Here is a 17061-nt window from a genome sequence, read left to right as displayed (position 1 = left end):
TTTTATAATATAGGTTAGACATTTTAAAGCAGTGATTTTAAAAGAGGGTATAGCTTGCTGCCAGGAGGTCCTGAACAGTTTCTAGATGTATTATTTATATCATCATATCAAATGTTCAACACATTTTCAAATCTTAAATTGTTCATAGATCACCTTATCTAGCAAATGGTATAGTATTTGTAATACCATGATCAGCATCCATATTGAGCCTATATGCACCAAGAATGAAACACTTCACAGCACACTTTCTTGTGTGTGTGTGTGTGTGTGTGTGTGTGTGTGTGTGTGTGTGTGTGTGTGTGTGTGTGTGTGTGTGTCAGCTACTTTCTCTCTTGATTTGACGGATATAATGTTCGCGTACAGTGTTCCTTACAAAAACTGTGTTGTTTTACGGGTATTCTGTTAAAATTGTGCACATATTTTTGAAACATTTCTTATATCTTTCATATAGCCAACATTACTCATATGTTGTTCTTAAACATAACATAACTAATATAATAGAAGTGTAAATAATAGCCAATTTTCCAATGGACATAGATGATGGGGTCATTAGTATTCTCTCTATGTTGTATGGGGTCCTTGGCTGAAAAACAATTTGGAACCTCTGTTTGTTCAGTATGAAGCAATGTCACCTGTTTCAGTATGTTGTTATTGGGAATTTGTTTCAAGATTACACGCTGAGAGTCAGAAAGGAAGTAGTAAACATCTTACATGTCTATGGTTAAAAACGCAGTGATTGCACCCAGCCTTTCCTCCATCATTAGACTGGCTGCACTTGAACGTGTCGGTGCGCTCTTCCGTGCGTGTGTGCGTGTGTCTGTGTGAGTAATAGCGCTTCCCCGGTGGATGCCTCCCTCCAGCCTATAACCCATTAAGTGTATTCGGGAGGCGGAGGCATATGGGGGGGGGGGGTGTTGTGCGCGGAAGCCAGCGGCACGCACGCTCCATTAGCGGACCCACTGTCACGCCGCTCTGCCGGTAATTTGCGTAACGAGATCGGAGCGAGCCCAGTTAGCGCGATCTCTGCCCGAGTAACAGCCTCTCATAAGCCGCCTGCACACTGCTGTTTTCCGGCCTTGTTTCCCATGAAGCCCGCAGCAGCGCAGGAGAACCAGCAGACGGACGTAGACAGACTGTGTGTGTGTGTGTGTGTGTGTGTGTGTGTGTGTGTGTGTGTGTGTGTGTGTGTGTGTGTGCGCGCGCGCGTATGCGTGTGCGTGTGTGTGTGTGCGTGTGCGTGTGCGTGTGTTTGTGTGTGAGTGACGTATGTGCGTGGTGTGTGTGGTGCTTCCTCTCACCACACATGCTGTTTTCCTCCCCTCTCCAAACAGCTCCGTTTTCCGCTAATACCCAAGCGCCACCACATGGACAAAGATGGTACTCAGTGATGTCATGTAAACTAGCCTCGGGAAGTTTAGAAGAATAATCACTTAATGTTAAAAATAATTAAAATGTTCCTCCTCTTGTGAATATAAATTAGGCATAGACCTTAATATAACAAGATATGTCTTTAAAATGTTTCATATTTTAATTAATTATTTATATTAGATTTTCTTTATTGATCCCACATTTTGAAATTGTTTTTCTCGAGTAGCCATTGGACTTGAATACAAATAAACACATATCAACAGAAGAAATATACAATTTAACTTGTCGTCTATCTACATAATCCACATGATCAAATTGAACAAAAACATTTATACAGAAAAATAATAAAAACAGTTACGTTATTGCATGAAATACATCATATTGATTTGTCTTTCTTTTATGGTGTATAAAACTTACCTATCTTTTCAAACAGGCAGCATTAGAGCAGAGGACATTGCTGCGTCTTCACTTCTCATTGCCAAGAACTGGAAGTCTGATTTGTTGTCTGTATCTCAGTTTATCAAGTTGTCAATCTGTCTCTCTCAGCTCACAGTAACCCAGATAATCTGTCACCACATATATTGCATGTCAGTCCCTCCTAGAAGAGGGATCCCCAGAGCTTCAGTCCTGCTCTTACCGGTTCTTACCTATAACAGTAAACATGTCTTATCCCCGACCAAGGGTGTCGTACGCTGTGCAGATTATCTTTAGTTGCCCTAGAATGTGTAAGAGCTGCTCAATGCTATTTAGTTCTTTTATAAATCCTCAATACATTTGAAGTTTGCCTGATTTCTCCAAGCATCCATTGTTTGTTGTGTGTTTTCTCACAATTGTGTGAGGGTATAAATAGTTTTATTAATTTACAAAAAGTCTTGATAAGAACACTGGGTTAATTGTTTTTTTGTTGCCAATTGGGCAAAAGTATATAGATTATCATCTGCAAACTGGTACTTTTATTTTTTCCCCATGCCTTTTCTATTCATCTTGCTATAACTGTTTTTGTTACTGCTTTAAAAATAAATAAAATGGTTTTAATGTAAAAACACTGAGAGAAACAGTGCAACATTTAATTGTAGAATTACAACAAAGACAATATACAACAAAATGTCTGTTTACTTTAATTTTGAATCTAAAATATGTGTTATTATTATAGTTGTTTGTAGTTAAGGAAGGGCAAATGAGCTATACCAACAACCCAAGGTCAACCAGGTGACTAGTTTTAAAAGGTACGTTTTGTTGTCTCCATTGAGAAGAGGCAAACTGCCACACAGACATATGCCGACACAAAACGATTCACTGCACCTGGTGCTCTGTCACCGGGCATCTCATTGACAAACCTAGCGGTCTATTTCTTGATCTTTAAATCCCATGTTTCTAAAGTCCTACTCAAATTGATTAGAGCACCCACCCACCCACACATCCTGTATATTTATCCACACACTCTGGACATGACTTAACCTTTGACCCGACCTCTTTTGACACTAATCCTGCAGCTAAATATATAATTTGGAAATAGCTCACATTATACCCTTTATTATTGTCAAAAGGAAAAACTACAGCTAATAAATTCAGTAAAATATATATATGACAAATAAATCAGCTCACAGATTCCTGAAAATCTTTGAAGTGTCCTATAGTATAACTTTGGTAAAGACATGTAATACAACAGCTGTTTAACACTGCACATGTACAAAGCTGTCTTAATCTTAGCACAAATAAATCAACGTTAACACAGTTGTTATTCTGTATATTTATTGATAATAAGACCACTGATGGTGACTTAGTCAATTGTAGACAGCATGGTGCAATTCTTTTTCAGCGTCTGGTGACCCCATGTGTAAGCAGGATGGTATTACAATTAAGTATTTACAGGAAAATATCAGTATGGGGAAGGAAAAAAGGAAATGTTAATTCATAGTGTTGGAAAACATACATTCACTAAATAAATGTACAGCTTTAAAAGCAATAAGGATTGAAAAGCCACAACAAAATACTGACCAAAGTTAAATACAACAGGATCCACAAAAATAGACAATCTCTCTCTCACACTCATACACACGAGGAAATCACACAGTTAAGGTTAAGGAGACTGTTAAGTAAAGAAACAAAGATCAGATACACTCACACACACACACACACACACACACACACACACACACACACACACACACACACACACACACACACACACACACACACACACCCTGAAAGAGAGATAGAAAACCACTTGGTGAAACTGTAAACTTAATGTCAACAAAACTATATAAATACACAGCTAAATTGAAACACCTACATGTTGCACGTTACTCTCAACAAAACATTGGCCACAATTATTTTTCCAGTGCGAGTTTCCTATTAAACAAATACAGATTAACAGCACAAAGTGCGGAATCAAAACTGTGACACAACATTGATACAGATTAGCATATTAGAATGAGAAACATTACATTATATAAAGTACATTTCCAATAAATATCTACAGGTGGTGGTGGTGATGATGGCATGTCTATGCACTACGTAGAATACTGTAAAAACTAGATGAGCACTGTTGTAGTCCTGCAAGTCTCTAATGTCGACTTCTCTCACTGTAACACACAGCTGGTTATTATATTCCACCGGGAGAAACAAATGGATAAGATCTGATATGACCCTAACAGGCTGGAAATCTGTTTTACTGATCTGGTTGAAAAGGTCGCCAACATCCAAAATGTGTGTTTTGTTTCAGCCTAACATCCTTGTCACTGCAACAAGGTGGGAAATGTAATCATTGGACGTCGCAAAAAAACAAGATTTTCATTGGGTGGTAAGTTGCTCTTTAAGGCAAAAATCTTGACAATTTGATATGTAGTCAGTTACTTTTACATTAACCGGGAAATATAAGTACTGACACACTAACAAGGAGTCAGTATGCTTTACATTTAGTGCTTGTTGTTGTCACACGTTCAGTTGTAAAAGTTGGCAGGATTTATCGCTCAAATTCTCTTCTTTCTTTTTCACAGTCTCTGTACATTTGTATCTGGGTGCAACACTACAAATGCCTTAAAGAAGACAGAAGTGTTTACCGTTGTCCCTAAAAAGTTATCACCATTTAGTGTCAGAGATAGTGTAACATCACTTTTTGGTGTGACCATCATTCGACAAATACATTCCTTAACGCCTCCAAAACAAATTGACTTACATGAAGTATCATAAGTGTATGTAGGAGCGGTAAAGTAGGGCAAAGTTAAGCAATACTCGAAGTTACTGTGTGAGTTTGACATTAAAGCCTTAATTGATCATTGCGCCTCATCTTACAGTTAAAATCACGTTTATACAATTCTTCCTTTCCTCTCATTTCTCAGTTTCTTAATTTTCCATATACACCTAAAATACCCTCCTCCGTACACATGAACAGATCACAAAATGTCACAGCTATAGGAATATACAATGGAGAGCAATAGCAAAGTCAAATGCAAAACTAAACATATCTATTAAAGTATTACTTTCAAGCTTTAGTAATGTCATTCTGTACAAAGATGTGCAGTGGTTCCCTGAAGACGGTCGGTGGAGCATGCTGCCGTCAACTGAGAATAAAATCACTTTAACCCAAAACGCCAATCTGAGACCAACAACACGCCAACTCGGATCTACCTGCTTGTTGTGGGATGTACTGATCCTAGATATGTGCTAATGAGCAACTTCTACATCAAGCAGCGGTGGGATGTGTGGTAAAGAACGCTTTGATGCAACAACAGTGAGTTGAGGAATGGTGCTTTACAGTAAGATACATTAAGATACTAGATTAAGATCACAGGCAGAGAAAGACGGAGGGAGGCAAAGTCCAACCCGGACGCGTGATAGTGTTTCGGGAATTTACTCTCGTCACGCGTCAAGGCTCTTTGTCTCTTCATCTCCCTGAAAAGACAACAACGAAAAGTAAGGTACTTGTATATCTGTTGAACCAGCAGTCATGATTCTATGGCCACTGGAGGGCAGCAAAAACACACTTCACCTGGCTGCCATCATGTTACAAAGTTGTTAATGGGGAAAACATCAGCAAAATGTGCCTGTTTACACTTGCAGCAAGCAGAAATGAGTATTTGTATTTATTTGAGAGTTGTATTTCTGAACACATGATAAAATATCAAATACTAACTTTTATTCGGTTTATGATTTAGTCCCTGCAACTCCCGATATCTGGCTCTTTAGCGGCTAAATGCTCCATTATATTAACCAGCTAGTTGCTATCTTTGTTAATCTGCTTTTTGGAGCCGGGCAGGAAGCATACAGGGAGGGGGCATGGCTGCTTAAGCTAGTGAGAGCAGTGAGACTGAAAACATATATATATATTGATCACAGCAGCTTTAACTGTAAATGTGTATGTGTATACTGGATGTAAATGGTTCTCACCTGTCACGTCATATCAGCTAAACCATCTCATACTGATTGGCTGTGATGATCCTGGACAGACAGCAGGCCAGCAACATGCCAATCAGCTGAAACACAGACAGAGAAGGATTTTTGTTTACTTTATGTTCAGTCTTTCATCCTTTTTATCTTTGACATCTGAGTTTTATTGCAAGAACAATGGTGCTACTATTCTCCTTCCTCCATCCACCGTTGTTACACATATTAGGAAAAACAAGAAGAAGTATAAGAGCCTGTGCATTTTTTCAAAACAAGTCATTGATAAAAACAAATATATATTCTAGAAATGTCATTTTTCACACAAGCGATTTGGATTTGTCATAAAAGTAAAAACACAGGTGTTACTAATAACATTAATGACCAGGATCCTGCAGTTGAAGCAGCTGAACAATTTCAACCATGTTTCATTTTATTATCTACACCTGTGCTTTCCCACATGTCAAAATATCTTCCGTAAAAGAGGTTTATTGAAAATATTCTCTTTGTTTGCTCTGAAACCATTCAGGATTTCCTGTCAAGGCAAAGCTGGCAGTCGTCAAAGGGAATATAAGATGTGTCTGTTCATCTTCTGAGCAATACTAATTCAAATTGAATTACAAGGATTATTTATGGATGCCAAAACACCACACGTGACACCTTTTATTTGCACATCATCACATGCAAAACCAGCGTTTTATTCAAACCGTTACCTGTGAGAAGGCAATCCCAAACGTCACCCCTGCGATAATGGCCATGTTGGTTTCCATGAATGAAGTGACCAGCTCGTAGCAGCCCTGAAAGACAGGCGGCATGTTAGTTTGCAGAGGGTGAAGGGACGTGTGCAAATTAGAGGAAACATGGATATCTGGGATACAATCTGAGCCAGTTGTTAGTGTATGGAAGAGGGAGGTTTGGAAAGGTGAATGAGGGCATGTCAGATAAATGCAGCCACCTTCTGACTGCTGGGATTCATAAAGTAGCTAGCAGAAAATACATGGCATACTGACCTGCTGGTAGACCTTGCTGGGGGCCAGAGTTGTGTTGCGGAGTTCATCCGGGTTGCAGTCGGAGGCGTTGAAGCAGCAGCTGGCAGGAATGCCGTTGGAGGGGTAATACACACTGCCAAACCAACTGGTGTAGTTATACACACCACAGCAACGCAGCTATAAATACACAGAGAGCATTGAAATCAAACTCCGGGACTAAAATGAAAAGGCTCTATATTTTTCTTACTGTCAAAATATTCCAAGTGAAGACCAAAACAAATCACTTGTCACTCTGTCTCTGAATTGTTTCCGACTTCACTAGTCTGTCATAATAGAAAAAAAGGATATACTTTCCTACAGGAGCTGAGCACTTTAGATTTTTTAGCAAGCTCTAATAAAAACGAGTAAATAATAAAGTACTCTAATAATAAAGGGAATTTATTTGACAACTTTATTAATAGTCCGACATTTAGTGATTTATTTTATAGATTAGATTATACTTTTCTCCCCCTGAAAAACAATAGAGCTCTATAGTACAGACATCATTTTTTAGATTTTGTCTATTTGGAGATTTGTTGGCAACAAAGATAGAGTTGCAGGTGTTATCCTTAAATTACAAACTTTTAAGATTCAGGGATGTGTTTTGGTCTGCAGCTGATGCATGTCTAAGCTGTTTCTCCCTGATGATCGGGGGTGACGTTCACGGTGACTTACCCTGTGCTGCAAGTTATCAACAGCACGGCTCGCCTCATCCTCAGCGTTGTAGTTCAGCACGGCGTCAGTGTATGTCCTGTGGAAGGTTCCCTTTATCTGCAGCACGCAAACAATATCACACGTCATAAGAGCGCTTCATACAGCCTTAGTGTTAGACTTGTTGTTACATGGTGGGTTGCATGCTGACCTCATGGCGAAAAACAAATCCAGAAATCCCGGCCACTAACTCAGCGAGGAAGACGAGAGACAGGAACATGGCATACTGCAGAGAGAAAGGGAGGGTGAGGGAGATTTGCATAGTTTGCATGAAAGCCCTCTGCCTTAGTGTATCATTTGCCTATCCCTGCACACTCGCACATTAACTGTAACGCACTCACTTGACCACCATTAACCGAACAAAGTGCCCTGCAGCATATATTGACTTTCTGATCCCTCTCCACAGGATAGAGGTCAACCATTACTCCCTTTATCATGTGACCTGAATTAGCCAGCATCTCTTCTTGAAATATCACACCCCACCCTTCTTCTCACAGCCTCTCACCAGCTTCAGCATCCATGGGCTTCCTCTGCAGGTGGCGAAGCATCCGAACAGGCCAAAAACGACGATGACAGTGCCGGTGCCGATGAGGACGTACGGGGCGTTGGTGGAGTTGTCGGCTATCAGAGAGATGTACGGGCCCAGCATCAACTTCCCCCATACTCCCACTGCCAGCAGGATGGCTCCTGTTATCTGGAGGCAGACGGTTGGAGAGATGGATGTGGAAAGAGAGAGCACAGGAAACAGAATGAAAGCAGGAAGCAGGCCTTTATCTGTGCACTTCGGTTAGAGATTACAAAAGGCTGGGTTTTAGCAGCCGTGGCAAAGGGGGGGGGGGGGGGGGGGGTGGGGGGGAGGGAGGAGGAAGATGATCAAGGTGTAACAAAAAAAACTGAGCAATTAGAGTTAGGAGGAGGAGACGGCAGACAGAAGACACAAATATATCTAACGTGCGGGAAAGCAATCACCTTCTTTATGAATATGCCTGCACACACACAGAAAGAAAAAAGAAGCAAAGGGACATATCAAAGGAGCTCTTTGATCCGAGGCGAGACGCTTCCTCCTGTTGCGCCTATCTTAGCATTTCAAATGAAGGCTGCGGATAAAAGAGGGTGTTGTACGAGGCAGCTGAAGCGCTGTGTGTCTCAGCTGGGTATTTCTTATTGGGAAGAGAGCGGGGTGTGGAACGGCTGCGGATGATCTGACTGGGCGCGAGGGCCAACTCATCACGCTGACCTCCCTGCTTTCCAAGAGGAGGAGGCTGTTCGCCGTCCTGCTGCCAGGCCCTCTGACTAAAGAGGGAGCAGGCGGTACAAAATGTGCACCCGAAAACCTCCAACACTGACGAGAAGAATGCTTTTAGCCCTCAGCAGAAAATGAGCCAATATGACTGAAACAGCAGTGGCTCCATCAGTTACGCTCTTTGGGTAAATGTTACCTCTTAGCTATGAGGGAAGAATGTTCCGAGGCTTAAAGTCATGATTTGTACACAATATAAAACGTATCTATGCATACACTTGGCTGCTCTAACTGTAGCCTTAACAACTCTCCGCTGGTTAATGTGTGAACAATATTTACACTTTGCCCTGTTTCTAGGGTGTGTCCATTATGATCGGGCAAAGGTTTTCCACCGTGACGAATCACCAGTCTGTCCTTTCACCGCTGTGTTGTTCTAGAAGTGGACGCAGTTTAAACACGGGTATAAGGAGTTATTTCAAAACGTACCACAGTGAGAGTGGTTTGAGAATGACTACTAAAAGTCAATGTGTGCAAAGGCTGAGCTTATTGTGTGTCATGCAAACATCAAGACAAATCAACACTTTGACACACAAGCAACAAGTTTGATCCGAGGGTGAAATGATTACAGAGAGAGTAAACACACACATGGGCATCTCTTAAAGTAGGCATAGGCTAAACTAGGGCTGCTCGATTATGGCAAAAATCATAATCTCGATTATTTGGGTCAATAATTGATATTACGATTATTAAAAACAATTATCCATTTACTTTGAAAACGTTAATTTATTGGAGAAAAAACGTTTGAACAGTATTTTTTCAACAGTTGATTACCTTGAAGTTTCAGTATAACTCAACTGAAAAACCAAAAAAAAAAAAAAAGTAATAATAATAATAAAAAAATAATCGTTATATTTCGATTACGTTGTTTTCGTAATCGTTGCAAGCCATAATCGTAATTGCGATAAAAAAAAGATTAATTGAGCAGCCCTAGGCTAAACTATATCTTGAAATCGCACTAGTTTAAGGCTGCAACTAACACTTATTGGCATTATCGACCACTCGTTTGGTCTACAGATTGACAAAAAACTGTCCAAAAATGCATATCAAATTGCTTTTCTTATACCACCAACAGTTGAAAAACATGAATATTCCGTCAAACCCCCTTAATAATTACTAATAGACCCAAGTGGTTAAGTGATCATAGGCAATTGTTGTTGGTTTCCCACAATATTCCCTATGTTATTCTGTCTTTATTTATAACTTGAACATGTAGCTGTATCTATTACATAATCAAAACCTGTACAAATGTGTGTTATTGACGAGCTGTGGGCAGTTAGATAAATCCTCAGTGGAACATCGTGATGAGCTGAACCACACAGTGAGAACGGAGAGCCAGTAGACTTTCTATTTGAAATGGTCTCTGGAGTCCTCTGTTTAGTGTTATTCTAATCTCTTTATCTGGATCCCCATCCTGTTGTTCCCTAACTTCCCTCTACTGTAGCTGAGGCTTTCTCTGGGCTTATGTGTCTTTTCTTACTGCGGCAGAGTAAAGCTCATTTTAGTTTTTTGACTGAGGCTCTGTCTACTTGTTTAAAATGCCCACTTCAGCTATATTATATATATTAAACAAGATAGAACATAAGTGTTCTCTAAAGGTTTTACAGGTTAACTGACAATAAATCAAACATTTCATTTGTTTTAAGTTATATATCATTTGTTATGGGCACTTCGGGGGAACTGTAAAAACATGAATGACTATTAATTATCATACAAAGTTGATATAGCTAATCTGTTCACTATTAACAAATCCAGCAGACATGGTTAAGCACTGCCATGTTTCTGGACATCCAGTGAATGAAGTCCAATATTTTAGCTCGGTTTGAGTCTCAAATACTAAAATAAAACAATAGTATTTTGTGGTTCTCCAGTTAGTCACCACCTTAATCTGTCCACAGTTGGGTTGCAGATCAGGTGGCTCACAGTAGGCTGAACAAAAGGTTATAAAACCAAAACTCTGAAATAAAACACTGTAGGGATAAGAGCAACTGTAGAGGTGGGTGATAATTATCTGTGGGAACTTCACAATAGGGCTGAACGATTAATACATTTTAAATCGAAATCGCGATTTTAAATGATACGATTATCAAATCATAAAGCCTACCATTATTTTTTATAACATTTTTTATTTATTTTTTTACATTTTTTTTCTTTTTGTCGGTCTTCTTCTGTGTCAGCCATCCACACCAATCAGAAGTGCTGTGCTCCACATGTACAGCCATTGTTAACCAATCAGAAGTGGCCCATGATAGAAGGTGATAGACAGATTGATCCAATCACCTGCCAAGTATTTTTGAAAGTGCCTGCCCTTTTCCAAATGGCTTCCAATGGAGCTTTCCTAGATGGTTTGGTGAAACAAACCATCTGAGTCAGGTTAGTAATGCTCCATCACATGTTGTACATCTATTACAGGGTGAATCTTAAACTGAAGCTTGACTTGAAGTTTCATGTAAGTTTAATTCTTTAACTCGTAGCTCGGGCTGTGGGGGTGCTAGAGACGGGAGCACGTTGATGCGACCTTCCTAGCCGGAGATATGGCCGCATTTTACAATAAACTTCCGTTGGGTCGCTTATAAACAAATATCGCAAATCGAATCGCAATCTTTGTCAGAAAAATCACAATTCGATTTTTTCCCACAATCTTGTAGCCCTACTTCACAATAAGCAATATATTAAACATGTATCATCCGATCTATTGTTGATAACCCATGGTGACATCTTTTTTTATCCAACTAACAGTTAAAAAATCCAAAGATATTCAAATGACTATCACATATGACAAAGAAAAGCAACACATCATTCTCACATTTGAGGAGCTTGAATGAGCGAAAATGTTTGGCTTATTTGCTCAGAAAATGATCAATTCATAATCAAAATAGCTGTCAATAAATGTTCCTGTGAATGTCCTTACTGATTCATTGACTAATCATTGCAGCTCTCATGAAAGGACCCTTTTATTCGCGGGCTACTTTCCAGCAGAACTACATGTCTGCATGCTGATGATTTGATTGGTCGGTAATGTCTTCTACAGTGTCTACCAACAGCGATCTTGGCAGCCAGAGCAGACTGTCATTTCAGGGAACAGTCCTCCAGATGACGATGTACTAACAGTTTATGGCCTACATCATGAGCATCAAAATGCCTCACCCCGTAAGCATACAAATAAAGGATCGTCTTGTCGTTGCTAAAGTGTTCAATTTGAAGCCATCGGGGAAATAAGTCCAACCAACAAGTCATCAAGACCTCATGTGTGCTGCTGAATCCTAAACAGCCTCAGACCCCCTTTCTCCTCCTCCTCCTCGCCTCCATGCATGTTTTGTTTGAAATTCAATGCCAGGCCGGCCACCCTGGTTACAGCACAGTTTGAAACAGGTCACCCCTCCTTCCTCCTCCTTGTCCCCCGCAGGCCCTAATAAAGCAACAGAAGGTGCGATGACAAAATATGCTGGCGAGGACACGGCACTCTACCACCTGCTCTGCATTTAACTGTCCCGTGCTCAAAGTATGACAATGTAAATACTCTAACTGAGGCATTAGTCGTCAAGACAAGCTGATGACAGCGAAACCGAGACTGGACATTGAAGGCATGCTCCCCCCACTGGACCCTCTCCATTGCTGCAGCCGTCGGGGGTGCAGACGGCCACTAAGCTATGGACACTTCTGCTCTTTAGACATCTGAAACCTGATGTTGTAGATGTAATGGAGCACAAAGAGACACTCCAATCCTGACTAAATATAAAAGTTAATATCAGTGACACAGACATAGGCAGGGAGATACATAAAAGCACAGCACTTCCTTTCAGCCTTTTTATTTCTGTGTTCCAAAAGGTTTAAGTATTTGTGAAGACAGAAATGAAAAGGCTTCAGCGTCTGCGTTACCACATTGATTTCATTTTGCAATGTTAGGGGTCAGTTTCGGAAAGCAAAGAAAGTACTCTTCAGGTCCTAAACGCATTAGGGCCAGATAAATCTGTTCCACATGTTCTCATTAGATGATCCTACCCTTCGCTGTGCCTGGCAGCTATCACAAATCAGCCTTAACACAGAATTATGGTCAAAACATGACTAAGTTAATCAAGCTGCTTGTGAGTTAGTCACTGAGTATTGTGGTCGTATGTTGTGTAAGATACTATTGATGCTTTATCATCCGTGAAGACTCGGCAGGTATTTGAAATGTAAACACAGACTTATCCAAACTACTCAATACCGAACAGAGAATAAAAAAATACTATTTCTCTTCTCAAGTTAATGCTCAAAGTGATTTATCCCAACTTTATTGGTTTTGAGAAATGCTTTCTGGAGTGATTTTCTGGCTTAAATCCCGAGGACACTCAATAACAAAGAGCCTTAATTAAAAGGGGAAAAAGGAGCAGAACCTATTCTTCAAACGAGTGTTGCTATATGCTGCTCGCTCAGCATTGTGAATACAGCATTTTTATCAATTTCAAATGAGAGCAAGGCTTTGCAGCTTAATAAGCCTTGGTGAAAAATCCTCCAGAGGCTTTTGTGGTGCCATGTTTTGCATGATATTGTAGGGCGGGTCTGGTGTTTTTTGTTCAGTATGTAAATGAGGTGGACAAAATATCACACAAAGAAGGTGGACAGTACACATGTCCAACCCCAGCTGGGTACAGGTGCAGGACAAAGACAGCATACAAAGGATAATGAGAGGGAGTCATCTCGGATTTGCAAGATCTCGAAAAAAAGTTCCTTGGCTTTTGTTCACATTGATGTTTGTTCGTCGAAAAATACAATTATTGGGAGCTGGCAAGTACCAATTATTTCTTATGTGGACAAAACATTGGAAAACTGGCCATTAGTTCACTCCTTTATCAAGCAATGCTTTATGAATCTTCTACATTGTGGGCATTTTCTTTTCTTGTTTTCTTTTGACCTTATGTCCTTATCTCACATTTTATTTAACTGGACAAAAAACACACATTTCTTGATGTTATTTAACACTTAGGAAGATTGTGATGGCCATTTTGACACTATTTTCTAATCTTAAACCAAACAATATTGTGGTAGATTCACGGATAATTGAAAATAACTCTAAGTTACCTTTAGTACAATGTTGTATTGTAAAATGCAACCACAAAGTACAGCCTCAATGTTTAGGGCCAACAAACAAAGAAATGGTAATAATCTCAACATTACCTGAGCATTTAAATTAAAGTATTTGTACTGTGTTAAATGCAGTATTTACTATTGTATTTAAATTACATTCCATGGTTAAAATACCGTTTTGCCTGGACTGTAACTAGTTTCTTTGTAGATTTAGGTTATTAAATGTCTACTTATAAATCCATAACCATATATTATGATATGAGATGAGATGGACCTTTGGGGAAATTCAGGATTATGCATTCAAATATCGAAATATATGTTATTAGCAAAAACATGAAAATGCTGCTTACATCTTAACAATCGTCACCACAAGAATATGAACTCACAGGGGGGCTTTCTGCAGAATAAGTACTTTTACTTTTGACACTATAGCTACATTTAGCTATTGATAGGCAAATTGTGTAGCATACTTATTACTTCAATAACATTTTAAAAGACTTTGTAATAGAGTATTTTTACACTGTGGTATTGATACTGTTTCCTAGGTAAAGGATATGATTGGCTTCTTCTTCCATCAAGTGTTTGTGTCTTATGCACCATCAAGGCACGTTTGAGCCTTTTCCAAGTGCTCCTATAGGAATAACACATTGTCTGGTAGAATATATGTTTAGGGTGCAAGGTGGTCCCTTTAAAAATCTATAGCAATGACCCCAATAATGTGCGTGAGAAAATTGTCTTTAAAGGGGCCTTATCAAACAGACAAGGCCCATAGCGTCGGTCTCATCACACAGAGTTAAATCGTTGCGTTGATGTTAACATCCTCTTCCGCGCTAAAGACAACAACCATGATGCTATGTGTGCTATATGCTGCACCGACCGCAGCCAAAATATGTATGAACACAAGTTACATAATAAAAAACCGATAAAACCCACATTTTAGACGCTACATTAAGAAGAAGGGGTTTCCATTTAGCGCTACATTCACACCACAGCATGAATCCGTCGAAGATGCTGCCACTGTCCACCCCTTCATCACGCACAAAAAAAACAACACATAACGGTGGGATATTATAGAAAAAGGAAAAGGCTACGTACCCAAAACACGAAGGAGTAAACGACGAGGAGGGTTTTAAGGCAGGTGATGACCGGTTTAGTCTCCATTGTGGCGCGTACGGTAGACCCACTGTGATAAAATAACGGAGGAAAACCGTCTCTGAAGTGTCGCGTTGCAACCGTGCGCTGATGCAGACACAGCGTCACGGACACGCGCAGCAGCAGCAGCAGCACAGTGAAGGAGATTTATGGCGTATTTTCATTTCAAACCTTTATTTAACAAGGTATGTCCCATTGCGATCATTGAACTCTTTTTCAAGGGAGACATATTTAATGGTAGCATCGATAATTGGAAGTACACGGAAATTATAATATGTCCTATAAATGTATTCTTAACGCTTCATAAGGGCTTGCCAATGTATTATGTGCAGTGGTGTAAAGTAACTAAGTACATTTACTCAAGTACTGCCCTTAAGTACAATTTGAGGAGCTTGAACTACTTTAATTGAGTATGTCAATGTTTTGCTACTTTGTACTTCTATCCCACTACAATTCAGAGGTAGATTGTGCTATTTTACTCCACTACATTTATTAAATACCTTAAGTTTTTTGCAGATTTTGAAAAATAATGGGAAATATAAACAATTATACTAAGTAATTCAATCTAGCTGCACCTTTACCATCTCTGATAAACACATAATGCATCAATAATTATATACAAAACATATAATACATATATTTCTGAAATGGGTCAATCTACACAATGAGTACTTTTACTTTTTGTACATGTTGATGCTTATACACGTACTTTTACTGGCATAACATTTTGAATGCAGAGTATTCCTTCACTCTGATACTTCTACCTTTACTTAAGTACAAGATCTGAGTATTCTTCCACCTCTTATGTGTGAGAGTAGCATTGGTGGAAAGTTACTAAGTACATTTACTTAAGTATCCGGAGTAATTTGTACTTTAGTTGGGTATTTCATGCTACTTTCAGCACTATTACTTGTTAGAAGTAAATAGTGTAGTTAGTTCCTCCACTATTATTCCACATGAATGGATCAATTGATTATTATAGGCATATTTTATTAAGGATATTTAATAATGATATGAAACATTTATCTGACAAACTAACACAATTTTGCTGATGGCTTATTAGAAATGTATAAACTCAAGACTATATTGATGACTCATTCACTAACATTAAGACTAGTGTTGGTCACCTTTTTCCCCTTCCTTTATTTGGTTGATTGCATCATGTTTTACAAGCAAACACTTGTATTACTAAGAATGTAGCTTTCAGTATGCAGGTCTCCACATAATAAAGTGATCACAGTACATACAGATTGAATTAATCACAAAATAAAAGCAGAAAGAAATGCCCACCTTTGTTTCCTTTAAACTTGGCCACCTTAAGTGCAACATTAAGTTGGGGATTCCCATTAGAATAATCAATCAATCTCCCCTCAATTCTTGACCTATCTTGGTCTCTTAGGCCCAGAGTTACATGTTTAAAACATATCAATCATCTATAAAAATCACTAAAACAAACAATCCAGCACTGCACTGCACCTCTTTCCCATTTAGGGTCCTTGTCCACCATCTTGTGGTCTTCCAGAGACTTGGGGGGGGGGGGGGGGCTCCCTTGCCATGGAGATTGTATTTACCAAGAACACCCGAAATGATGTCTGGAGAACAGAAAACATGGTTCGAGGAATTCTGTGAAATGTATCCACCCTATTAGATGAATGACCAAAGCCATCATATTGTAGAGGATAACAGCCTCTCTGTATAATGCAATGCAGTTCAACAGTCACAAACTACAGTTTCCTAAATTAAGCTGAATCAACACCCATCCAAGGCCGTTTGGAGAAACATTTTGAGGTTCCTCAACAGAGATACATTCTTGCTTTATTATGTTGTGTAATGCTGCCCTGAATGAGGAAAAAAAAGTCAAAAAACGATTAACGAGTGAGTCGTCACATCCTACAACTCCTTCATTAGCAAACAGGACACCAGCAAACATAAGGACAAAACGATTATGGGACTGTGCCACAAATATTTTGTAAAATACTTTTTTGCTTCCTTCCTTAAATGTTTTGTTTTATTATTCTTTTTCGGTCACCAATCATTTATAACCGCCTTATAATT

At 39.3% G+C, this 17061-nt stretch overlaps 1 protein-coding gene across 1 annotated transcript; it reads right to left on the bottom strand.

Moving 5' to 3' along the window:
• Positions 1-3098: 3098 nt before the first annotated feature.
• On the bottom strand, positions 3099-15108 carry tspan7 (tetraspanin 7). The gene is made up of 8 exons (XM_079663491.1): positions 14950-15108; positions 7996-8184; positions 7642-7716; positions 7455-7550; positions 6762-6917; positions 6465-6548; positions 5758-5843; positions 3099-5262 (listed from the first exon to the last, which is right to left on the bottom strand). The coding sequence occupies exons 1-7, from the start codon at positions 15013-15015 to the stop codon at positions 5775-5777; spliced, it is 735 nt and encodes a 244-aa protein (XP_079519617.1). The 5' UTR covers positions 15016-15108; the 3' UTR covers positions 3099-5262; positions 5758-5774.
• Positions 15109-17061: the final 1953 nt, after the last annotated feature.

Source organism: Notothenia rossii (assembly GCF_949606895.1).
Source record: "Notothenia rossii genome assembly, chromosome: 2".
Classification (NCBI taxonomy): Eukaryota; Metazoa; Chordata; class Actinopteri; order Perciformes; family Nototheniidae; genus Notothenia; species Notothenia rossii.
The sequence above is the reverse complement of the archived record's forward strand: the minus strand, read 5'-3'. Positions and strand labels throughout refer to the sequence as shown.